General features: G+C 43.8%; 1 protein-coding gene across 5 annotated transcripts in view; it reads right to left on the bottom strand.

Moving 5' to 3' along the window:
* The window catches only part of LOC115168283 (nucleolar protein 4-like), a 161,361-nt gene that overhangs the window by 69,694 nt on the left and 63,873 nt on the right, over positions 1 to 27,794 (bottom strand). For 3 of the 5 annotated variants that reach the window (XM_029723415.1, XM_029723414.1, XM_029723413.1), the window contains exons 3-4: positions 23,919 to 24,030; positions 18,477 to 18,586 (exon numbers count right to left, since the gene is read on the bottom strand). In XM_029723415.1, the coding sequence (XP_029579275.1) occupies positions 18,477 to 18,586; positions 23,919 to 24,030 (222 nt within the window). The remainder of the gene's footprint in view (positions 1 to 18,476; positions 18,587 to 23,918; positions 24,031 to 27,794) is intronic. The other 2 variants (XM_029723416.1, XM_029723417.1) reach the window with 2 other exon arrangements.

Consider the following 27,794-nt stretch of genomic DNA (forward strand, 5'->3'; position numbering starts at 1 on the left):
GCACATCTGGGACATCATGTCTCGCTCCATCCACCAACGCCACGTTGCACCACAGACTGTCCAGGAGTTGGCGGATGCTTTAGTCCAGGTCTGGGAGGAGATCCCTCAGGAGACCATCCACCACCTCATCAGGAGCATGCCCAGGCGTTGTAGGGAGGTCATACAGGCACGTGGAGGCCACACACACTACTGAGCCTCATTTTGACTTGTTTTAAGGACATTACATCAAAGTTGGATCAGCCTGTAGTGTGGTTTTCCACTTTAATTTTGAGTGTGACTCCAAATCCAGACCTCCATGGGTTGATAAATTGGATTTCCATTGATTATTTTTGTGTGATTTTGTTGTCAGCACATTCAACTATGTAAAGAAAAAAGTATTTAATAATACTGTTGTTTAAGTGTTCCCTTTATTTTTTTGAGCAGTATATATACACACTGTAAATCACAATTTACTTTTTTAACATGCACAGAAATAAACCACATCCATGTTCTCCTTTTAGTAGGTATTTTCATTATTAAACATGCAATGAACTACACGGAGGGAAAAGTACACTGTGCATTCAGCACCACGGACAGAACTCTTGTTAACGGTTATGCACAAAAACACAAGAAAGACAGAGAGTTCAACATTACATTTAAACTACTCAATCAGTGTGAGGAGTGAAGTCTCTGATGGGCATTGACTAGAGCAGTGAAGTCAGGTATAGTTTCTGACGTCGCTAAGCGCAGGATTGCTGAGAGGTGAGAGTCAGTAAGAGATTATCTGTGCCTTGACTTGTTATATTTCATCACTGAAAATGTCTGTTCACATACATAAGTTGACCCAAACAGTATCAAATCAAATCAAATGTATTTATATAGCCCTTCTTACATCAGCTGATATCTCAAAGTGCTGTACAGAAACCCAGACTAAAACCCCAAACAGCAAGCAATGCAGGTGTAGAAGCACGGTGGCTAGGAAAAACTCCCTAGAAAGGCCAAAACCTAGGAAGAAACCTAGAGAGGAACCAGGCTATGAGGGGTACAAACATCTTCTGAGCATGACTCCTAATCTTTGGAAAGTTTTGTTCATCGAGAGACGCATAGAACCTCATCAGTGACATTGTTTTGAATAGTTCTCCAATCACTGCATCAGACTGAAGATCGATAAGCTCAAGTTGCAGGTCAGTGGGAGCGTTATCCACATTGAAGGTGAAAGGAGAGGAAACCAACAGCATGTCATTGTCCAACACTTTGAAATCCTAAAAACGACGAGAAAACTCACTGTTCAAAGCACGCAGCAGCGATGTATACTTCTCCCGCTGGTCATCTGATAGGGAACAGACTAGTAGTGTTGAAAGGTGGGTGAGATTGTTGGCTTCTACTTGGCGGGTCAGGAGGACTAATTTTCCCTTGAAGGTTATGACAAGGCCGTATACATGTGATGTGCAAAAAGGCCCTTCCCTTGTAGTTCGGAATTCAGTTCATTCATGAGGGCCATGGTGTCCATGGTGAATCAGTCAACCATTCTTTATCTTGCAGTTGAGGGAAATCCACATATTTTCCTTTCATTTGCAAAAACTCAGCAATCTCCGACTTCAGGTCCCACACCCTTTTAAGCACCTTCCCCAAACTCAGCCATCTCATGTTTGTGTGGTAGGAGAGATCTGCATGACCCGACTCTGTCACTTCCAACAGTGCGACAAACTGCCTGTGGTTTAAAGATTTTGCTCTTATGACGTTTACCACTTTAGTGACTGTATCCACAACATGGCTCATTTTCAGAACACATTTACAGAGCACCTCCTGATGAATAATGCAATGCAGGAAAAGAATGTTCTGATCTGGGTTCAGCTCAGCTACTTGATCTTGTATCCTTTTCAAAAGGCCAATGTTGTTTCCTGTCAAGTTTGGGCACCCATCAGTGGTCACACTGGATAACTTTTCAAAACTCTGTCCCAGCTTTTCCACACACTTATTACCCTCCTCCAATAAATCTTTCCCTGTGGTTGTGCTCTTCATTGACTGCACTGAAGCAAGTTCCTCTAATTTCAAAGTCTGGGATTATGACTCGTAAGAATATCAACAACTGCGCCGTGTCACGTGCATCACTGCTCTCATCCAGGGCCAAGGAGAAATAGGTGAAATCCTTTACCTTGTCTTTCAACTGTTGTTCCATATTCTCTGCGATGTCCTCAACACGCCGTGTCACTATTCATCTTGACAGGGGAAAACATTTCAAACAGCTCTTTCTTGTCGGGGCAAAGTATTGCTGCAGAGTCAATTAAACATTCTTTAATGAATTCGCCCTCAGCGAATCGCTTACTATGTTTAGCAATTCTGTGGGACAGTACATAGCTAGCTCTCGCAATTCTGTTGTTTGCTGAATGCAGTTTTGTGAAAAGCCCTTGCTGCTTTTGCCACTGAGAAAGCAACTCTTTCGATGCACTTGCCCTCTGATCAGAAGACATATTCCTATATTTCTCTGAATGCTTCGTCTGGAAGTGTGTCGGGACAAGTTGTAGTCTTTCAAGACAGCGATGCTCTCTTTGCACACTAAGCACACAGCTTTCCCCGATACCTCAATAAAGAAACATTTCGATGGCCACTCTTGCTGGAACACTCTACATTCAATGTCTACTTTCCTTTTCTTTGAAAAACTATTTTTTGCGCAATTTCTAGCTAGCTACTATTTGTAACTGTGACGTGTGTGTCTGCCTGTCAGTCACTGTCTGTCCTCATGCAGTTGTTATTTATACGTGAATTCTAAATACATGTTTCCACAAGCGGTGGGAGTTCAATCATTACACAAAAGGTGAGTATTCAAAACTTTACTATCGCAAATTCTTTAAGTGATCTGAGCATGATTCCGCGGGCCGTATTGAATCAGGTCGCGGGCCGTATACGGCCCCCGGGCCGGCCTTTGCCCAGGCCTGATCGAGACGGATGTTATGAATGTCCTAGTATGTCCAAATGTCTTTCAATACAATTTTTCTTAGAAATCAATGAGGAAGTTGGGGGAGCAGCAGGAAGAGTGTATCATTTCAGAACAGAGGTGATGATATTGATAAGTGTGTGGTGTTTGTTGGCTGAGGCACAATGCGAATCCACACACACACACACACACACACACACACACACACACACACACACACACACACACACAAAATCCTGGAAGGATTAACACGGTGCAGATGACAATCCTCCACTGCAAAGTATTGATCGCAGGAAAAACCAACCGTGAAGAGAGGAAAATACACTATACAGGGCATTCGGAAAGTATTCACACCCCTTGACTTTTTCCACATTTTATTATGTTACAGCCTTATTCTAAAATGTATTTAAATGTTTTTTTCCCTCATCAATCTACACACAATACACCATAATGACAAAGCAAAAACAGGTTTTTAGAAATTTTAGAAAATGTATATATATATATTTTTTTACTGAAATATCACATTTACATAAGTAAATTATTCTCTGCAGATCCTCTCAAGCTGTCAGGTTGGATTGGGAGTGTCGCTACACAGCTATTTTCAGGTCTCTCCAGAGATGTTCGATTGGGTTCAAGTGGGCTCTGGCTGGGCCACTCAAGAACACGCAGAGACTCCGAAGCCACTCCTGTGTTTTCTTGACTGTGTGCTTAGGGTCATTTTCCTGTTGGAAGGTGAACCTTCGCCCATGTCTGAGGTCCTGAGCAGGTTTTCATCAAGCATTTCTCTGTACTTTGCTACGTTTATCTTTCCCTCGATCCTGACTACTCTCCCAGTCCCTGCTGCTGAAAAACATCCCCACAGCATGATGCTGCCACTACCATGCTTCACCGTAGGGATGGTGCCAGGTTTCCTACAGACGTGACACTTGGCATTCAGGCTAAAGAATTCAACCTTGGTTTCATCAGACCAGAGAAATTATTTAGGTGCCTTTTGGAAAACTCCAAGCAGGCTGTCATCTGCCTTTTACTGAGGAGTGGTTCCGTCTGGCCAATCTACCATAAAAGTCTACAGAGCTGGTTGTTCTTCTGGAAGATTCTCCTATCTCCACAGAGGAACTCTAGAGCTCTGTCAGAGTGATCATCGGGTTCTTGGTCACCTCCCTGACCAAGGCCCTCCTCCCGATTGCTCAGTTTGGTCGGGCGGCCAGCTCTGTGTTCTTGTAGACCTTCAATGCTGCAGAATTGTTTTGGTACCCTTCCCTAGATCTGTGCCTCGACACAATCCTGTCTCGAAGCTCTACGGACAATTTCTTCGACCTCATGGCTTGGTTTTTGCTCTGACAACTGTGCGACCTTATATAGACAGGTGTGTGCCTTCCAAACCATGTTCAATAAATTGAATTTACCACAGGTGGACTCTAATCAAGTTGTAGAAACATCTCAAGGATGATTAATGGAAACAGGATGCATCTGAGCTCAATTTCGAGTCTCATAGCAAATGGTCTGAATACTTAAGTAAATAAGGTATTTCTGTTATTAATTTATTTTGCTCTATCATTATGGGGTATTGTGTGTAGATTGATGAGGAAAATGTTTTATTTAATCCATTTTAGAATAAGGCTGTAACATAACAACATGTGGAAAACGTCAAGGGGTCTGAATACTTTCCAAATGCACTGTATATACAAAAGTATGTGGACACCCCTTCAAATGAGTGGATTTGTCCATTTCAGCCACACCCGTTGCTGACAGGTGTATATAATCGAGCACACAGCCATGCAATCTCCATAGACAAACATTGTCAGTAGAATGGCCTTACTGAAGAGCTCAGTGAATTTCAACGTGGCACCGTCATAGGATGCCACCTTTCCAACAAGTCAGTTCGTCAAATGTCTGCCCTACTAGAGCTGCCCCGGTAAATTGTAAGTGCTGTTATTGTGAAGAGGAAACATCTACAGCAAAAACGGCATTCCATGGCCGAGCAGCCACACAAGAGTAAGATTACTATGCGCAATGCCAAGCGTCGGCTGGAGTGGTGTAAAGCTCGCTGCCATTGGATTCTGGAGTAGTGGAAATGTGTTCTCTGCAGTGATGAATCACGCTTCACCATTTGGCAGTCCGAACGGACAAATCTGGGTTTGGCAGATGCCAGGAGAACGCTACCTGCTCAAATGTATAGTGCCAACTGTAAAGTTTGGTGGAGGAGGAATAATGGTCTGGAGCTGTTTTTCATGGTTCGGGCTAGGCCCCTTAGTTCCAGTGAAGGGAAATCTTAACGCTACAGAATACAATGACATTCTAGACGATTCTGTGCCTCCAACTTTGTGGCAAAAGTTTAGGGAAGCCCCTTTCCTGTTTCAGTATGACAATTCCCCCAAGCACAAAGCAAGGTCCATACAGAAATGGTTTGTTGAGATCGGTGTGGAAGAACTTGACTGGCCTGCACAGAGCCCTGACCTCAACCCCATCAAACACCTTTGGGATGAATTGGACTGCCGACTGTGAGCCAGGCCTAATCGTCCAACATCAGTTCCCGATCTCACTAATGCCCTTAGGGATGAATGGAAGCAAGTCTCTGCAGTAATGTTCCAACAGCTAGTGGAAAGCTTTCCCAGAAGAGTGAAGGCTGTTATAGCAGCAAAGGAGGGACCAACTCCATATTAATGCCCATGATTTTAAAATGAGATGTTTGACGAGCAGGTGTCCATATAATTTGGTCATGTAGTGTACCACCACTGACACAGACATACACATGCACACACTCAAAAACACACACATATAACCCATTCATTACACTCAGATGGCAGACGTTCGTATGCACCTACAGCTCAAGCAAGTTTCACAGGGGGCAGAAATAAATAAATAGTCTAATCAAAGTTGATGATAGTTGAAAAGTGGATGAGGACTGGAACAGGCGAGGTGATGGACAGGCTGCTGGAAGAACACACAGACAGATGAATATCAATATCTGCTGTAGAATATTAAACCACTAGACCTGTGTGCCAAAAGACTAATAGAAAGCATTCTATTACTATGAAGATGGGGCTGACAATAATCAATGATTCCCACCTGACCTTCATGGATCAGCCAACAAGCCTGGTGGGAAGCTATTTGTGTGGCTGTTGAGTTCAGGATGAACACAGCTAACTGAGCAGGGCTGGTAGTCACACTGAGATTGGGCTGGGGCTGAGGAGGGGACAACTGCATCTGAAACTAAATCTCCGCAGTCAATTACACTGCGACTGGATGTTACTCTAGCCAGTCTAACAACAGAGAACGTGAGTGGTAAAAAAGGCAACAGACTACAGGGTGTCGGAACGATCTGCGACTTATGTTTCAGAATCTCAGCCGAATCAGCCGTTGGTACTGGAGAGTTGAAATGGTGTGTCATTGATCATGACCACAAGGACATAGACAGACAGCATACTCTTCTATTGGCACAATAAGTACAGCCGGTAACCGACAGACAGACAAACATGAAGCAGAACGAGGAGCAAGAAACAAGATTACCAAGAGAAAAGCAAGTCCATAAATGTCATGCCCCCCTGAGCCTATTAATTACATTGGTGAAAAGGTGCTGAGCCCCTGATGATAAATAGAGAAGGAGCAGGATGCTTTGGGAACAAGGAAAGGGTGTTTCTGGGGATAGGCCCAGGCCTGCATCAAGTGCTATTTGTAATTGTATTTATTAAGGATTAATGATCCCCATTAGCTGCTGCCAGCTGCTCTTCCTGGGGTCCAGCAACATTAAGGCAGTTAAATACAATTAAAAATATTACATGACATTACATTTCATAACACTTTTCACAACACATTAAGTGTGTTCCCTCAGGCCACTACTCTACCACCACATATCTACAATACAAAATCCATGTGTATGTGTGTGTGGAGTACGTGTATGTGTGTGTCGGTGCCTGTGTGTCTCTCTTCACAGTCCCCGCTGTTCCATAAGGTGTATTTTATCAATTTTTTTAAAATCGGATTCTACTGCTTGTATCAGTTACTTGATGTGGAATGTAGCCATGGCTCTATGTAGTACTGTGTGCCTCCCATAGCCTGTTCTGGACTTGGGGATTGTGAAGAGACCTCTGGTGGCATGTCTTGTGGAGTATGGATGGGTGTCCGAGCTGTGTGCTAATAGTTAAAACAGACAGCTCAGTGCATTCAGCATGTCAATACTTCTTACAAAAACAAGTAGTGATGAAGTCAATCTCTAATCTTTTGACATGAATGTTATTAATGTTAGCTCTCTGTGTACATTTAAGGGCCAGCCGTGCTGCCCTGTAACAAGCCAATTGTAATTTTCCTAAATCCCTCTTTGTGGCACCTGACCAGACAACTGGACACTAGTCCAGGTGTGACAACACTGGGGCCTGTAGGACCAGGCTTGTTGATAGTGAGCAGTGCTTTATCATGGACATACTTCTCCCCATCAGCTACTTTTCTATCAACATGTTTTAACCATGAGTTTACAATCCAGGTTAACTCCAAGCAGTTTAGTCACCTCAACTTGCTCAATTTCCACATTTATTATTACATTTTAGTCATTTAGCAGACACTCTTATCCAGAGCAACTTACAGTAGTGAATGCATACATTTCAATTTATGCATTTTCTTTTTTTTTTACTGGCCCCCCGTGGGAATCAAACCCACAACCCTGGCGTTGCAAACACCATGCTCTACCAACTGAGCCACAGGGAAGACGATTTAGTTGAGGTTTAGGGTTTAGTGAATAATTTGTCCCAAATACAATGCTTTTAGTTTTTTAAATATTTAGGACTTATTTTGGACTTATTTCTTGCTACCCACTCTGAAACTGACAGCAGCTCTTTGTTAAGTGTTGCAGTAATTCCACTCACTGTAGTAGCTGACGTGTATGGTGTTGAGTCATCCGCATACATAGACACACTGGCTTTACTCAGAGCAAGCGGCAGGTCATTAGCAAAGATTGAAAAAAGTATGAGGCCTAAATAGCTGCCCCGGGGAATTCCTGATTCTACCTGGATTATGTTGGAGGCTTCCATTAAAGAACACCCTCTGTGTTCTGCTAGACTTGTAACTCTTTATCCACATTATAGCAGGGGGTGTAAAGCCATAACACATACGTTTTTCCAGCAGCAGACTATGATTGATGATGTCAAAAGCCGCACTGAAGTCTAACAGCTCCTACAATCTTTTTATCATCAATTTCTCTCAGCCAATCATCAGTAATTTGTGTAAGTGTTGAATGTCCTTCCCTATAAGCGGCTAAATGTCTGTTGTTAATTTGTTTACTGTAAAATAGCATCGGGTCAAACACAATTTTTTCCAAAAGTTTACTAAGGGTTGGTATCAGGCTGATTGGTAAGCTATTTGAGCAACACCATGGGGGTTTTACTATTCTTGGGTAGCGGAATTACTTTAGCTTCCCTCCAGGCCTGAGGGCACACACTTTCTTGTAGGCTTCAATTGAAGATATGGCAAATAGGAGGGGCAATATCGTCCACGATTATACTCAAGTCATTTTGCATCCAAGTTGTCAGACCCAGGTGGCTTGTCACTGTTGATAGACGGCAAGACTTTTTCACCTCTTCCACACACTTTATGAAATTGAAAATTACAATGCTTGTCTTTCATAATTTGGTCAGTTATACTTGGATGTGTAGTGTTGGCGTTTGTTGCTGGCATGCCTAACTTTGCTAATCTTGTCAATGAAAAAATAATAGGCAAGATCTTTACTATGCATTAACAAAAGTTACAACAACAAAAAAAGACTTCCTGAATCATAGCAAACACAACCTGTAACCTTGTGCTGGGTCGGGCTGCCTCTAACAAGGTCAAAGCATTGGTGTACCCACCGTGACTGACTTCAGATCGGCAGATCCTTCAGTTAGCCATGTCAAAATGAAATGAACTGGGGAAAGTCTTTGCTGTTAATATGGTGCTAAACATAACTGACACACAAGACAGAGACAGGAGTCTTCTCAATAACCCACACTAAGAAATAAACAGGCCAAGAGATTTCCCACACAGAGCTACTTTGTCATTCTGTAAGTGTTCAGGTAAAATCGATGACGCTGATAGGAACAGACCGCCGATGTAGTGAATTCAGATATGTTTCTCCGAGAGACAATAACAGTTATACAAATTTAAACTTTGCCTTCGCAAATACATGGATGCACAACATCATTAAAATTACATGGGCACTCTGATCTGCTTCACAAGACAAGGTTTACTGGATGTGATGGGTTGGGTTGTGGTGGGTGCTTTCAGGAACCTAATATCCTCTCAAACACAGTGGCATATACACACACTCTTCCACAATGGAAAGGGTGACTACTGCTCTCTCTCAGTGAGTACTCTCTGCTCTAGTTCAAGTGCCTTAGTTATCAGTCAACATGGTCAAGAGTAGGCTACATCAAGGTTAAAGTGGAAATCGATACAGTTACATATCGCAACTTGTTTTTTCATGGCTCTCTTGTCTCTCTGCAGCAGACACATGGTGAGCAATATGGAACATCAAATCGCAATAAAATCACAGTATCGAATTGCAATACATATAGAATCATGATAATTGCAATAGATATCGTATCGGCACCTAAGTATCGTGATAATTAGTATTGTGAGGTCCCTGGCAATTCCCAGCCCTAGTTACCGTGCAATGGTATGATTAGCCCAGTAGCCTATTCTATAGAATGAACAGTGCAGTGCAGACCAAGGCAATGCACATTCAAATTGAATTAAGAGTGTAAATTGTAGGCTATATATGAAGCCGTTTCCTTGGTAATCTTAGTCCAAACCACACCTCCAGAGGAAGGGTCAGAGAGGGAGAAGCAGCTTTAGTAATTTCACAAGAAGAATGGGGAAAGGTCATGCTTTCAATGACCTCTACAACCCCATCTGCTTTATATTTATCCATCTGTCAATACCAGTCCAGTTTCCAATCATTTCAATGTGAGGACTGTCTGTTTTTTGTGTGTTTTTTTTCTTTTTTGTCATTTGATCTGAAAATGTTGACTTCGACTGACAGGAGAGAGAAGAGCGGTGGTAAACAATGGCAAACAAAACCAACATGGGTGATTTCCAACCACTAGGATATTTGAACAATTGTCCCTGTTTAAATTCCTACTGGAAAAACAACAATCATTCAAAAGGCAGATAAACCCAGAGCCATCTACAGCTGTGATAAAAAGCCATTATGAGGACCCCAATTTTTAACAAATACCCAGAGAGATTACTGTAGTGTCCAACACTCCTATTCCTGTTCAATCTAGTCAGGAACAAATCTACCACAAATATGATGATTAGCCTTTCCCCTCTGGAACCAATCCTACGAAAAGAGGCAGGATTATATCACTCAGGGTCAAACTGGACTGTGCTTGTTTCTGGTTAGACTATACAACCAAGGGTGTAGCCTATATCTAAACCAAACTGAGTGAGGTGCATGTTAATGATTGGTAATGGTAAGTAAAGGGGAAGCAGAGCCTTGCACCAGCAGGACTGTGGGAAAGGTGTGTGGAGAGAGAGTGGTTCCGCTAGCTGAGCCTTACACACATCCCACTGCAGGCATGGCAGGCAGCACAAGTTGAGCGCAGAGAGCAGCTGTGGGGAGCCAGGGGTTAGATCCTCTGTCACCTCCCATCTCCCTCTCGAGAACTGCACACACTGCACTGCCTGCCCTGAAAGGAAACCAACTAGGATAAATCAGGATACTACAGTGGGGCCTATGGTGTGGTACCAAAACATAGCGCTTCCACCATCTTCCCCAGTCAGCCATGCGTACATAAACATTACAGAAGTCTACATTTATCATCATTATCTTCCCAAAAACAGGGTAGAACATCATGTCAAATTAGCACGTCCTATTTTCATAGAGGTTCTCTCGGGAAGCATGAAACAATAGGCTAGGCTGTAACAACAATACTGAGACAGATGAAACTTTTTTGAGGAGAGTCAACAGAGGAGTGGGGAGAGAGAAACACCCACTGTCACAGTTCTGGAGCTTTGCTCAAGGGAAGGATTACTACACAGGCAGCCTCCCCTCCAACTGGCTAACTGACTCACAGGGGTCAAGAAAACAGATTTTTCTTTGGCAAGGCTTTATCCTTGTGAGTCTCTGGCAGAAGGCAGGGGATGATAAAGACGGTTTTAAAGCTATTAAGCCTTTGTCCACTGGAAACCAGCTGCAGTCCCTTTAGGATTCAGCCGGCTAGTTTGTCTTTCCTCAAAAAAAATTCTGCCAACTTCATCCACAAAAAAACATATGACAGAAGAAAATACCCTGTTGCCATGGCTCTGATTGGGAAAGCAGTGCACTGCGACTGCAGTCATTTACAACTGCAGTCACATTTAGTTGTGCAGGTAGTGACCTCGCTAACAAAGCTAAGTCATATTATTGACAGCACAGTAGCAACCATGGCCTTAGTTTGTGACTTATTGGCTTATAAATATTTTGGTGTTCAAATTGGGAAGCAAAAACTTCAGACACATGTCTCCCTTGGGCTATTATGGTGTCATAAGTGGGATAACAGGGCAGAGCTTCAAAGATATTCAATTCATATTAATATTCATTGGCATAATGTTCCTTTACACAAGTTGAACAACACCAGCAACTTCACAAGCTCAAGTTGGAGTTGTGGGTTTCCTAGCTAACATTAAGCGCATCACACAACTTCTGCCGGCCATGCTGTTTTATCAGTGTCACAGAGCCTCTTTAGATGGCCAGTTCTGGAACTATCTATTTACTGTAGCTCTCCAACCAGCTAATTTGCCAGAGATGTTACAGACAACATGGCCAGAGATGCAAACGTTAAAGGGACAATCCTTAGCCGAAACAATAAAGCATTTCCCCGCCACTGTTTCAGCAAAAAGCTGAGAGATGGGGCTGGAGAAATGCAACCACTCAAATTCATAGACAGAACTATTGATGCATCGACTGACCATCCATGATGTCAAAATTATAGTTTTAACCATGTTGAGGCTATACAGCGTTTGTTTACATTTACTTTGCTTACAAACAGTATAACCTTAGTAAAAATGAAACAAGCTTACATTTTGACTTCTGATAGGACACGACAGCTTAACTAAGCTCATGAGGTATTTATAAGTTATATTCTTCAAGAATCAATGCCAATGGGTAGCTTCATATCATTCATTTCAAAGTAAAAAATATTGATGTAGAAACTATTAGACCGCCCATTTAACGTTAGCTAGCTAGCTATGTTAACTGCACAAATATACACTACATGACCAAAAGTATGTGCTCGTGTGACATCTCATTCCAAAATCCTGGGAATTAATATGTATTTGGTCCCTATTTGCTGCTATAATAGCCTCCACTCTTCTGGGAAGGCTTTCCACTAGATATTGGAACATTGCTGCTGGGACTTGCTTCCATTCAGCCACAAGAGCATTAGTGACGTCGGGGGCACTGATGTTGGGCAATTAGGCCTGGCTCGCAGTCAGCGTTCCAATTCATCCTAAAGGTGTTCGATGGGGTTGAGGTCAGGGCTCTGTGCAGCCCAGTCAAGTTCTTCCACACCGATCTCGACAAACCATTTCTGTAGGGACCTCACTTTGTGCACGCTGAAACAGGAAAGGAAATTCCTTGGACTTTTGCCACAAAGTTGGAAGCACAGAATCGTCTAGTATGTCATTGCATGCTGTAGCGTTAAGATTTCCCTTCAATGGAACTAAGGGGACTAGCCCGAACCATGAAAAACAAAAATATATTTGGGCAGGTAGCGTTCTCCTGGAATTCACCAAACCCAGATTCGTCCGTTAGACTGCCAGATGGTGAAGCGTGATTCATCACTCCAGAAAACGCATTTCCACTGTTCCAGAGTCCAATGGCGGCAAGCTTTAGACCACTCTAGCCAACGCTTGGCATTGCGCATGGTGATCTTAGGCTTGTTTGCGGCTGATTGACCATGGAAACCCATTTCATGAAGCCCCCGGCTAACAGTTCTTGATGCTGACATTGCTTCCAGAGGCAGTTTGGAACTCGGTACTGAATGTCGCAGCCAAGGACAATTTTTACTCGCTACGCACTTCAGTACTCGGAAGTCCAGCTCGCGGCTGAGCTGTTGTTGCACCGAGACTTTCCACTTCACAATAACAGCACTTACAGTTGACCGGTGCAGCTCTAGCAGGGCAGATGTTTTTGTAACTGAGCTGTTGGAAAGGTGGCATCCTATGAAGGTGCCACGTTAAATGTCACTGAGCTGTTCAGTAAGGCCATTCTACTGACAACGTGTGTCTATGGAGATTGCATGGCGGTGTGCTTGATTTTATATACCTGTCAGCAATGGGTGTGGCTAAAATAGCCGAATCCACTAACTTGAAGGGGTGTCCACATACATTAGTTACTTACACTATATATACAAAAGTACCTTGCTAGATGGTAACTAGCTAGTTAGCAAATGTTACCTGTCAAATGTTGGCAAGCTAACGCTCCCTAGCTACCTTCCTTCACTTACCTTAAATACCGTGGCTCGGCCACAGTACTTTGAAGCAATAATATCGACAGAGCTTGCAAAGTTAGCTACTCCAGATAGAAATAGAAATTGCTAATGGTACTAGCTAGGTAGAATGTTTAGCCTTTCTTAACGTGGGTATTTTTGTAACCGCTAGCTGGACAACTGGGGGAATCGTCCAGGGCAAGGGTTACCATAGTAACATTAAATATCTAAATTGCCGCCAAAATGGAACTTCTGCATTATTTAAAAGCACTGCACGAAATTTTAATAGCTAAAATGTATCCTGCCGAGGCTTGTACGTTTCTCGGAAGGTAACTAGGGGCAAATTGCTACAGTACGCAACCAACAGTAGTGACCACGTTACACAGGCATTGGGTTATAGTACCAATGTAGATGGGCTGTGAGCACGCCTCGCTTGTGGGGGATTGTTCCCACTGTGATTGGTAATTCTGCATCCCACTAGAGAACAATGTGACATATGGAATGGCATGCGATGATACACAGTATACACTGAACTATGCACTTCAACGGCATGCGGTTGCTGCATAGCCTACATCAAAAGAAAAGGACCACTGTAGGACAATTTATACAATCAACTCAAGCAATCATCGGATATTGTTTAATTGATTGCCTACTAGGAATGGATAATAACACATTTATGTGCGATGTTGGGTGTCAGCTGGAGTACCTTCTTGAAATATATGTTTGATATTAATACTATATATTGGAATGGTATTATAATAGCCTACTATAACATTTTAAGTTGCGAGAGGATCGAATAGATTGTTAACTTCTACAGCACACGTTTTGCTATAATAATTGAATTGATACAAATGATAGCCTATGCATTATATCAAAAATCTATAAGGCATAGGGTATTATCGAAAATCAATAATATAAACCATTTTATCAGTCATTCATTGGTTAGAAATGATTATATATTTGGGTATAAATAAGCTGAAAATGGGGAGGTGTAATTGCCACAACATTATTTCCCAAAGCTGTTGAAAATAGCTAGAGCGCACAGTTGAGAACAGCAAAATCTCAACACAACCGTATCATGTAAAATAAATGCTTACCTTCACTTCTGATGGTGAATTTTCAAGTGTGAATGTCAAACCACTCTCCAATTTCTCCCCCTTTCCGGTCTCTTTATTCACGTTTAATTCTAAAGACAATGTCCTGGTATGGGAGAGAGTCCAGGACCCTCCAAGACTTGCACTGTCAACCAGCCCCAAAGATGGAGGCGGGGCAGCGGCAGTGGTAACGGACGTCACACGCCTCGTGCAAAATAGGGACTGTAGGCAACAGTGCGTTAGAGTGGGTTCACTCAATCCATTTCAAATGGTCATTGGCGGCTTTATAACATATTTTACCACTGCCTCTCCCCTTTGTTAATTCACGCACTGGAGTACAGTACAGTCATTGCTTTGTTTCTTGCTCTACAAATGCCCACACCTGACTTCACATTCAGTATTTTCACTTAAAACCTTTACTTCAGAAATATGTAATTGATTCATCAAAATAAAAACATGTGTAGGCAAATAAGAGAGTGATACACAAACTATCAATAGCCTACATTAACTTACACACAAATGAGGCATTTAAAGAAAAGTATATGCCTTAAGGTCTGACCCATTTCTATGGTTTGATCACACAATAGTCTTCTTTCATTCTGAAGGACGTTTTAGCAATTGAGTAAAAATGATATTTTTAAAAGGTTCATACAATAACCACGTGAGTCCCTCTAAAGGGAGTCAACAGATGATTTGTGTACGGATAAGGCGTATGTACTGTACGCTCTTTGAGACAGATTTATGGGGAACTTCTGCCACCTACAGGCGAAACCTGGAAAGTGTATGTATCAATAACACACAATTTCAAAACATACGAACCCGTAACACACATCTCATAGCGTGTTCAATATTGATGTGAGTGTAGACCCTTGAAATTGTTCATGCCACTATATATTAGAGCAGGTCAGCACCATGCACTCTATCCCAGTCCTTATAGTTACATTGACCAACACAATACATTGACTTTAAGCTACATTCTCCCCAGTATAAAACACATATTGTCTTTTTCAATACGCAAATACGACCTGTTATAAATAGACTGCTTTTTATTCATCATCATTATCGTGAGGTGGGGGGGGGGATTCCTCATTTTATAAACTAGTCTTCACTTTAACTGGTATCTTATCTGGTGTCTTCCTATAGCCCAATAGTAATTATAGCCTACCAACCCCCACCTCTCCATCCCCCCTGCCACCCCCCACCCCAAAAACGAAATTAGTTTTCTCAGGAGAAGGCAGAATAAATGGGAAAACAGCCCATAAATGATAATGAACCATCCCTCTTTAATTCTCTTCCCATCGCCCCCCTCCCCTTCCCCTCCCCTGGCGGTGCGGGCAGAGACAGAGCCACCGCCCAGCGTCTGCAGCCTGCAGGAAGGATGCTTGGTAATTTCCTCCATTATTGAATTGGTCTGGACACGCATGTCTTGATGGTCTCGTCCCCCCTCCCTCACTGCCACATCCTTCTCCTCTTTTCTCTCTCTTCTCTCTCTCTTTTCTCTCTTTTCTCTCTCTTTCTCTCTTTTCACTCTCTTTCGCTCTAACCCTGCACCACCCCGTGCTCTGTAAAGACCCTATAAAAAACACACACAAACCCATGACCTCTTTCACAGAGTGGTCATTCAATGATTGCCCTCCTTAGTGCCCTCTTACACCCTGGTGTCCGCCCCTCACCCTCACCCACCCCCACCAATCCAAGCCCTCACTGCCTGTGTGTCCTTTTTTGATAGCTGAGTCATTGTTCCTCATTTCCTGCCTCTGGTGAGTACTGCTGCTCTGCTGAAAATCTAAAAGCCAGAATTAGACATGAAACTGAATCTCAAGCACTTAGATGCCCAACACCCTGCATTTCAATCCACCAGGGGATGTTTAGTTTTGTTCTAGTTGAGTCAGGAGATGGGGACCCTGCAGAGCACCTTGCTCAAGCATACGCATGCCCATTCTTAAGTGAAAAACTTGACCGTTTTAAATCACGTCTTAAGACATGTCTCAATTTAGTCTTACATCAATTATAAAATGAAAATTATAGTAAAATTGTGAACTGTTGGTGATTATTAAAAATGTTGTTGGACCAAAGATGTGAGTACACTTACTTGCAAGGGAGACTTGACCAAGAAGGCAGCAGCAAACAATACAACAATTTTAAACATATCAGCACTACATTATGATCCGGCCTACAGGAAACATTTACACTACATTTACTTCTGTTCGTGTGCATGGCGAACGGCAGTGTCTAGCCTACAGGAAACCTTTACACTACATTTACTTCTGTTCGTGTGCATGGTGAACGGCAGTGTCTAGCCTACAGGAAACATTTACACTACATTTACTTCTGTTCGTGTGCATGGTGAACGGCAGTGTCTAGCCTACAGGAAACCTTTACACTACATTTACTTCTGTTCGTGTGCATGGTGAACGGCAGTGTCTAGCCTACAGGAAACCTTTACACTACATTTACTTCTGTTCGTGTGCATGGTGAACGGCAGTGTCTAGCCTACAGGAAACATTTACACTACATTTACTTCTGTTCGTGTGCATGGTGAACGGCAGTGTCTAGCCTACAGGAAACCTTTACACTACATTTACTTCTGTTCGTGTGCATGGTGAACGGCAGTGTCTAGCCTACAGGAAACATTTACACTACATTTACTTCTGTTCGTGTGCATGGTGAACGGCAGTGTCTAGCCTACAGGAAACCTTTACACTACATTTACTTCTGTTCGTGTGCATGGTGAACGGCAGTGTCTAGCCTTCAGGACATACTGGCATTCCTCTGCAAATTGGTACTCCAATACTTTTCTCACACCTCAGTTAATTAGACTGCCGAGTCTTTGTTAATTGGAATGAGCTGAACCCCATTCCCTCCTTGATTATCATACCAGGCATTCAAGCACACACTCGCCCATCCACACACATCCACACACACACGCACACACACTTTCATTCGCCCACACAGACACAGGCACACACAGTCTCGCGAGCACACTTACACACTCTCACAAGCACACACTTTCCTGTGTGTGCCTGATTGGCAGTCCTGAATGATTCTATGCTCTTTTACAGATAGCTAACCTGGCATGGGGGATGGAAGGTGGGCTGTCGAGGGAGGGGGATAGTGTGTGTGTGGTACACAAAGAGCCTGATAGAAATGACAGTGAAGACGGCCACTTCCATCTAATCTTCACCTATTCTGGACAACAGAATGTACAGCAGGGATCATCAACTAGATTCAGCAGCGGGACGATTTTTTCTTGAGTGCATGGTCATGGGGCTGGAACATAATTATGAAGAATTTGTAGACTGCATATTGACCAGAAGAAGCCCAAACATAAATAATATTTGACGAAAACATAATTATTTCAAACCTTGCTTACATTTGTATACGATCACATATATTTCTCTATTATACATGGGAATACTTTGGAACAGATTTCCAAAATTAAAATCACTTGGAGCTGATTTGCTGTCTTTTATGTCCAACAATTTTTTTATATTATATACAGTACCAGTCAAATGTAGAATAATAGTGCAGACATCAAAACTATGAATAATAGATATGGAATCATGTAGTAACCAAAAAAGTGTTTAACAAATCAAAATATATTTTATATTTGAGATTCTTCAAATAGCCACCAAGAATGCCAAGAGTGTGCAGAGCTGTCATCAAGGCAAAGGGTAGCTATTTGAAGAATCTCAAATATAAAATATATTTTGATTTGTTTAACAATTTTTTGGTTACTACATGATTCCATATCTGTTATTTCATAGTTTTGATGTCTTCACTATTATTCTACAATGTAGAAAATAGTAAAAATAAAGAAAAACCCTTGAATGATTAGGTGTTGTAAAACATTTGACCGGTAGTGTGTGTGTGTGTGTGTGTGTGTGTGTGTGTGTGTGTGTGTGTGTGTGTGTGTGTGTGTGTGTGTGTATATATTTAATTTTCTCTGAAAACTCGGGGGGCCAATTAAAATCTCCTGGGGGCTGCCAGTTAGGGAACCCTGATGTACAAGCTACACCTTGGCCTTACCTGCTCATTGGTACTCATGCACTGGAGTTTCATCTGCTTCAGATAGGTGGTGGTCAGCGGCATGTTGTAGTCGATGAGATCCGGCACCAGTGATGTCGGTCTGTCATTTTCTGTGAAGATTATACACAAAGTATTATGACTCTCATTCTCCCATAACCTCCTTCTTGAACCCAAACACATACAGGGTCATGTTCATTAGGCACCAAAATGTAAGAAAACAAACTGAAAGTGCGAGGCACTACCTGAACTTTAGAAATGCAATTTATTTTCTTCTGTTGAGTGCCCTGATGAATCTGTATATGCACTAGCCAATGGACTCCGCCTGGGTGGCAGTGCTCTAAGTGGACACTAGAGGGCCATTTAATGTGGGAGGAGAGAAAATGGTGCTGTCTAATTTGCTTAATTTAAGGAATTTGAAATGGTTTATACTTGCACTTTTTAAAGCATATTTGAGCAATTACATTTACTTTTGATACTTAAGTATATTTAAAACCAAATACTTTTAGGCTTTTACTCAAGTAGAATTTTATTTGGTGACTTTCACCTTTTTTTGTCATTTTGTAATAAGGTATCTTTATTTAAGTATGACAATTGGGTACTTTTTCCACCATTGGCAGGAAGCCGCATTTGCTTCCATCATTAAGAGTAGTGATGGAAGGAATGGGTGGTCTCATCATTGAACAACAATTTGCCTGACGGTTTTGATATCCGTTCATCATGATCCAGTACACCATTTTGCACAATGGGCTGCTTGATTCTAATATATATACACTTTCTTTCTTCAAACATGCATACAAAAAAAGTATTAATTACCCACAATCCTCTAAAATCAGAGGCAAGAGGCAAAATTGTTGCAATAAGTTAAATTATTAAGTAGAGAGAGAAATATTATTACAATTTAGTATATTAAATCACATACATCATTTAAATTAACAAATCATTGAAACAACTTACCTTTATTTTTATTAAGTATATGTTTTTTTGTTTTTCTTGTCAATTTCAATTCACCCCAGAATATTTTTACAGTGTGCATGTGCGAGAGGGATAGAAGAGGGTGGATCTTTCATAAAGAGCAGCAAAGCCACCAAATTGCTGTTCCTGGCAGCTGCCACAAGCACGCAGAAACAAACAAGCAGCTGCTTTGACCAGAATCAGCTCTTACTCTATGTATAGATTACCTTAATTAAATCTTGTAATAAATAATGTGGAAATTGAGCAAGTTGAGGAGACTAAACTGCTTGGTGTAACCCTGGATTGTAAACTGTCAAGTTCAAATATATTGATGCAACAGTAGCTAACATGGGGAGGAGTCTGTCCATAATAAAGCGTTACTCTGCTCTTTTGACATCGCTATCCACAAAACAAGTCCTACAGGCCCTAGTTTTGTCACACCTGGACTATTTCTCAGTCACATGGTCAAGTGCCACAAAGAGGGACATATGCAAATGAGTTGGCCCAGAACAGAGCAGCAAGGCTGGCAGCACGGAGAGCTAACATCAATGACATGCATGTCAATCTCTCCTGGCTCAAGTAGAGGAGATTGACTGCATCACTTCTTGTCTTTGTGAGTGGTATTGACATGTTCAAACAACTAGTACACAGACACCCATGCATACCCCATAAGACATGCCACAAGGGGTCTCTTCACAGTCCCCAAGTCCAGAACAGACTCCGGGAAATGCACAGTACTACACAGAGCCATGACTACATGGAACTCTATTCTACATCAAGTAACTCATGTAAGCAGTAAAATCAGATTTAAAAAACAGATCAAACTACACCTTATGGAACAACGTGGACTGTGAAGAGACACACACAGGCACACACACACACACACACACACACACACACACACACACACACACACACACACACACACACACACACACACACACACACACACACTAGCACACGCACGATAGCACACGCATGCTACACTGTAATGTTGTATGATGATATTATACATTTTGTATTGTTGATATGTAGTGGTGTAACAGCGTAATATGATGTGCTGTTTCATCTTTTGTTTTTTATGTAATGTAATTTGGACCCCAGGAAGAGTAGCTGCTGCCTTGGCAACAGCTAATGGGGATTCATAATAAATACAAATCCACTACTATCCTGCCCTGTGTTAAACCATAATGAAAAAGAGACCAGATTTTTTTATGAATAGTAATGGGCCTACAGTATGATTTCTCTGCCATTCGCCATGATGGACATTTACAGTATATGTAATGAGAGCATTAAACCACTAAGTGGACATCCTACATTAAGATGCTTGTGCATTTGAACTTACTTATACCAGCAGTTCATTTTTAAAGACATCTCTACTATAATATATAATATAGCACATAACAAAATAACTGCAAACTCTCTATAACTGAACTGGTATACATCCTCTCTTATATTGCATTGACATTATACTTCAAGTGCAAGCAATAGTCTGTCTTCCTCATCAAATAAAATAACATTTGAAATAAAATGTTATTGGTCACACACATATTTAGCAGATGTTATTGCGGGTGTAGTGAAATGCTTGTGTTCCTAGCTCCAACAGTGCAGTAGCATGTAACAATTCACACAAATCTAAAAGTAAAAGAATGGATTTAAGAAATATATAACTATTAGAGTGAGTAATGCCGGAATGGCATTGATTAAAACACAGTAGAATAGAATACAGTATATATATATGAGATGAGTAAATCACTATGTAAACATTATTTGAACATGATTAAGTGACTAGTGTTCCATTATTAAAGTGGCCAGTGATTCCATATCTATGTATATAGGACAGCAGCCTCTAAGGTGCAGGGTTACGTAACCCGATGGAAGCCGGCTAGTGATGGCTGTTTAACAGTCTGATGGCCTTGAGATAGAAGCTGTTTTTCAGTCTCTCGGTCCCAGCTTTAATGCACCTGTACTGACTTTGCCTTCTAGATGATAGCAGGTGAACAGGCCGTGGCTCGGGTGGTTGATGTCCTTGATTATCTTTTTGGCCTTCCTGTGACATCGTGGGCTGTAGGTGTCCTGGAGGGCACATAGTTTGCCCCTGGTGATACGTTGGGCAGACCACACCACCCTCTGGAGAGCCCTGCGATTGCGGGCGGTGCAGTTGCCATACCAGGTGGTGATACAGCCCGACAGGACGCTGTCAATTGTGCATTGTGCATCTGTAAGAGTTTGTGAGGGTTTTAGGGGCCAAGCCAAATTTCTTCAGCCTCCTGTCTGTGTGGGTGGACCATTTCAGATCGTCAGTAATGTGTACACCGAGGAACTTGAAGCTTTCCACCTGCTCCATTGTGGTCCTGTTGATGTGGATAGGGGCGTGCTCCCTCTGCTGTTTCCTGAAGTCCACGAGCAGCTCCTTTGTTTTGTTGATGTTAAGTGAGAGGTTATTTTCCTGGCATCACTCTTCCAGGGCCCTCACCTCCTCCCTGTAGGCTGTCTCATCATTGTTGGTAATCAGGCCTACTACTGTTGTGTCATCTGCAAACTTGATGATTGAGTCAGAGGCATGCGTGGCCATGCAGTCATGGGTGAACATGGAGTACAAGAGGGGTCTGAGTTCGCACCCTTGTGGGCCCCTGTGTTGAGGATCAGCAAAGTGGAAGTGTTGTTTTCTACCTTCACCACCTGGGGGTGGCCCGTCAGGAAGTTCAGGACCCAGTTGCACAGGGCGGGGTTCAGACCCAGGGACCTGACCTTGGAGGGTACTATATCACATGACGTACAGGGCGTACAGGGTCCTCCTCTCCAAGGATCATATCAAACAACCTATCACCTACTGGGCAGTACACATGTGTACACACACTCTATCCATCAGTAATCGATTGCGCTCCTGTCTATTTACTGCAGAGGTATAGATTATCTGCCTTGTATTTCCCCCCTTCAGGACTCCAGAACATTGTCCCTTAGTAGGTCAGCAGATAAATGAAATGACAGAGACTAGACTTGACAGCTGAGAAATGGAGTTTAAAATGAGAAGGGAGGAAAAATCAGCACAGGGCCAGCGACCTAGGCTCGTATTAATAAAGCGTCTCAGATCTAGTGCTGATCCAGGATCAGGTCCCTCCTGTCCATGTAATCTTATTCATCATGATCTAAAAGGCAAAAAACTGATCATAGATCAGCATTCCTTCTCTGAGGGCTTTATGAAGATGGGCCCTATCCTACACCTCCTTGACACCTGTTCCTAGTGCATAACCAATACGTTATGATGAAGGTTGAAGAGATGAAAGATGAAAGATGTGACTCAAAAGACTGCCTGATGTCAATTTAAAAGAGCCCCAGCATACAGTAATGAATTGCATTCAATAATTCAACACTGAACTTTTGCGGGAGTGGCTTAGGCGGAGAGGAGGGGGGTGGTTGGTTGGAGGGGTTACAGGGATGCGGGGGGGGGGGGGGGGGTGGAAAGGGTTGGACCCCCATAGGGAAGGAAGCCAATTAGCTGCTCTCTTTATGAGCGACGCCCAGTGTTAGCTGCTCATAACACTCTGACAGACAGATTGGGCCTGGGAGCACTTCTCTTGCTGCGTTGTGTGTTTATGGGATGGAGGAGGGGGTTTGGTGAGCATTACTATTCATTTGGCATGGTTTACTTTACATACTACCCTTGTTCTGTTCTTGTGGGAATATGGACGTGCCTTCCATACGTGAAGGTACATGACAGCCCCTCTGTCAATATGGGCCCTTGGCCTTGGGAACAATGCATGTGGTTATGGGATATCAGGAATCTTCCTCTGGAATGCCAGTCTGAGTCACGGTTCCCTTACCGCCACAGCTGTCCTCCAGTGGCACAGTCACTTGCCAAAGCTAACACAGCCAACCAGCAGGCACAGGGGAAGACACAAGCCAACCCAGGCCAGGCTAGCACAGAACACAGCAGCACAGTAGAGCTAAGCACAGTTCAATGCCATACCACACACTGTGCACTCTCTCACTCTGGGAAACCAGCACTACAATACAAACGCTATACAAAGAAATAAGCCGGTTTTCTCTCTGGCTGCTGTGCCTCTCTCTCGCTCTCTCATTTTTTTCTTTATTTCTTTGTTAAAGGCCCCAAATTGGGCTAATTGCAGTGTGTTAGGAAGGAGGCAGGACACTCCAATGACTATCAGTTTAATAGGACTGGGGAGGACTGGGAAAACTGTGTGGGGGGGTGCCTTTAGGGTGGCAGCAAGACGAGGATAAGAGGGGGGGGGAGTGGAGGAGGGGGAAAAGCAAGCAGCGCTCAAAAGCGTTCTTTTTACAACTCATATGAAAATCCCTGTCCATCTACATCCATGCTCTGAGAGTCTGCAATTTGTATGTGCTGTCTTACAGACAGTACAGACATGAGTAGTAATGTAGCCCTACTGCGGAAGCTTTCCAAATAGCTCTGAACAGAGCCTGGAGGAGCCACTAGTCAGTGGTCCAGAGAGAAACAGAGAGGTTGTTTACCTTTGAACTCTGCGCCGCCAGGGCTGATGTGCATCCTCTTCTGACACTCACCACAGCTCATCAGGTAACGGGTCACTGCCTCCCTGGGCAGGAAGGCATACGTCTCCGCTATCTGACCATCAGCGAGAGAGCGAGCAAGTGAGCGAGGGGGGTGGGGGAGCGAGAGAGAGGGGGGAGAGAGAAAGAGAGAGAGAGAGAGACAGAGAGAGAGAGAGAGAGAGAGAGACAGAGACAGAGAGAGAGAGAGAGAGAGAGAGAGAGAGTGAGAGACGGGGAAAAGAGAGAAAAAATTATATCACTACCAGAGCCATGGCTGATAAAGATGCTGCTATGTATACTTCTAGTATTGAACACTGAAGAGGTGATACTACTGTCTCTACAGGCTCAATTTGGACTTTCTGTTAAAACTCCATCAAACAATATGTCACCACTTCACCCAGAGTAGAGGCAGTGAGTGTCAGTAGGGTTTTAAGGGTTGGTGTGTATGTATGTGTGTGTGTGTGTGTGTGTGTGTGTGTGTGTATGTGTGCATACTTCCGTGAGTGTAACAAGGAGAGCGGGGTGTGGTCTAGTCTAGCATTGCACAGTTTGGGGAATATTCAGAGGTGGAAACTTTCCGTGGAAATTATGTGAATATATGGGAATTAACGGAAATATATGCAAAGTATTATTAATACCATTTAAATGTAGATGTTTTCTGCACTGGATATATTTACCATATCATATGGAGAAAGAAACATAAACCTTTTACCTTATTATAAGTAGACAATTGCAAATGATTAAATCCTTCCAACAGAAATTTTAAAAAACTATTTAGTTACGAATTAAACTTTAATTAAATGAGTTGACTCTTCACATGGGATGATTTCACTTAACAACAAAAGAATGGGAATATTGAATGATCCCCAATGATCCATCACATCTCCCAAAAACGTTTTCAACATACATCTGTAAATGATAGTCTAGAAACTAAAGCTTTGGTTGTCTTCCTCTCAGGCTTCCATGTCTTCTCCCTGGACCTCCTCAATGTACACCTCTTGATCATCAGACTCTGAGGCCTCATCTTCACTGTCACTTTCCAACCTTGTTGAGGATGGCTCGTTGTCAGGCTCAAAAAGCCTCATATTTGCCTGGATGGCCACCAATTTTTCAACCCTTGTATTGGTCAGCCTGTTGCATGCTTTGGTGTGTGTGTTCCCAAACAAGGACTAGTTGCGCTCTGAGGAGGCTGATGTTGGTGGGATTTGGAGGAAGATGGAGGCAACAGGGGAAAGAGCCTCAGATCCACAAAGTCCCTTCCACCAGGTAGCTGATGAGATATGTCGGTACGACTGCCATATTGCATCTCCATCCCAAAGCCCTTGCTTGGAAGTGTACTTCGCCAGACTGCCAAGAACCTTGCCCTCATCCAGGCCAAGCTGGCGAGACACGGTAGTGATGACACCATAGGCCTTGTTGATCTCTGCACCAGACAGGATGCTCTTGCCAGCATACTTGGGGTCCAACATGTACGCTGCGGCGTGTATGGGCTTCAGGCAGAAGTCTTCACGGTTTTTGATGTATTTCAGAACTGCAATTTCCTCTGCTTGGAGCAACAGTGAAGTGGGCAGGGCAGTACAGATTTCTTCTCTTACATCTGCAAGCAGAGTCTGAACATCATACAGGATGGCATTGTCTCCCTCAATCCATGCAATGGCTACTGCTATAGGTTTCAGGAGTTTCAGGCTGCTGATCGTCTTGATGGGGCTGTCCATATCGGCAGACTGTGATATGGCCATTTATTGGAGAGACTCCTTCCTCTCCAGGAGACTGTGAAATCTGATGACAACAGGTGTTGCTGGGCAGCTTCGATGTGGTGCTCTTATTCTTCTCACTTTGCTTGGTGAGGTAGATTGCTGCTATAACTTGATGACCCTTCACATACCTAACCATTTCCTTGGCTTTTAGCAGCACATTCACCACTGTCACGTCCTGGCCAGTATAAGGGTTAATTGGTATTGTAGTTTGGTCAGGACGTGGCAGAGGGTATTTGTTTTATGTGGTTCAGGGTGGTGTTTTGGGAAAAGGGCGTTTGATTTAGTATTTCCGGGTTTTTTGGTTTATGATCTATGTTTAGGTAATTCTATGTCTAGTCTAGGTAGTCTGTGTTTCTATGGTTGATTTATTGGGGTTGGGACTCTCAATTGAAGGCAGGTGTTTTCTCTTTGCCTTTGATTGAGAGTCCCATATATTAGGGTGTGTTTGTGATTTGTGGGAGATTGTTTTTGCATTGCGTGTTTTGTTAGCCTGCAAAACTGTCATTTGTCGTGCTTATTGTTTTCTTGTTTTTCCGTGTTCAACGTTTGTTAATAAATTAAGAAAATGAACACCAACTCTGCTGCATATTGGTCCACCTTTTCGGACGACGATTTCGCTATATCGTCCTCGGATGATGAAGAAGTGCGTGACAGAATCTCCCACCAACCCAGGACCAAGCAGCAGAGGAAGGAGCAGAGGAATTGTGATTTGGACAATCGGGAGAGATGGACATGGGAGCAGGTTATGGCCGGAGAAGGCCCATGGAGTAAGGCTGGTATGAACCGGGAACGTTTCCGAGGGACACGACTGGCGTATAAGCACGAGAAGAACCCCCAATAAATTTTTTGGGGGGGGCACACGGGTAGTTTGGCTAGGCATAGGAAGAGCCGGAAGCCAGCTACCCGTGGTTATATGGAGGAGCGTATGAGGTGGAGAGCGCCATGTTTCGCTGAGGAGCGCACTCTCACCCATACGCACGCACAGTCCGGTGCGCGTTATTCCAGCCCCTCGCAGGTGCCGTGCTAGAGCGGGCATCCAGCCTGGTAGGAGGATGCCTGCGCAGCGCATCTGGTCGCCGGTACGCTTCCGAGGACCAGGCTACCCAACTCCCGCTCTACGCAAGGCTACCATCAGGCCCCTGCACAGCCCAGTCTGCCCTGTACAAGCACCCCGCTCGTACAGGGCTACTAGTTCCATCCAGCCAAGACGGGTTGTGCAGGAGGTAAGATCAAGACCGACTGTGCGCCTCCATAGCCCTGGGTTTCCAGCTCCTGTCTCTCGTGCGGACCCGGAAGTGCGTCAACCCAGTCCGACTCGTCCTGTTCCCGCTCCCCGCACTAGCCTGGAGGTGCGTGTTCCCAATCTGGTACGCCCAGCACCACGCACCAGGCTTCAAGTGCGTAAACCCAGCCTCGCCAGTCAACAGTCACCAGAGCTGCCCGCCAGTCAACAGTCACCAGAGCTGCCCGCCAGTCAACAGTCACCAGAGCTGCCCGCCAGTCAACAGTCACCAGAGCTGCCCGCCAGTCAACAGTCACCAGAGCTGCCCGCCAGTCAACAGTCGTCAGAACTGCCGGAGTGGCCAGACTGCCCCGAACTGCTGGAGTGGCCAGACTGCCCCGAACTGCCGGAGTGGCCAGACTGCCCCGAACTGCCAAAGTGGCCAGACTGCCCCGAACTGCCGGAGTGGCCAGACTGCCCCGAACTGCCGGAGTGGCCAGACTGCCCCGAACTGCCGGAGTGGCCAGACTGCCCCGAACTGCCGGAGTGGCCAGACTGTCCCAGACTGCCCAGACTGTCCCAGACTGCCCAGACTGTCCCAGACTGTCCCGAACTGCCAGACTGCCCAGACTGTCCCGAACTGCCAGACTGCCCAGACTGTCCCGAACTGCCAGACTGCCCTGACTGTCCCGAACTGCCAGACTGCCCAGACTGTCCCGAACTGCCAGACTGCCCAGACTGTCCCGAACTGCCAGACTGCCCAGACTGCCCCGAGCTGCCAGACCGCCCCGAGCTGCCAGACTGCCCCGACAGCCAGGAACGGCCAGAACCGGAGCCACCTCCAGAGATAGGTGGGTT

This window comes from Salmo trutta, chromosome 30, assembly GCF_901001165.1.
Source record: "Salmo trutta chromosome 30, fSalTru1.1, whole genome shotgun sequence".
In the NCBI taxonomy this organism is placed as follows: Eukaryota; Metazoa; Chordata; class Actinopteri; order Salmoniformes; family Salmonidae; genus Salmo; species Salmo trutta.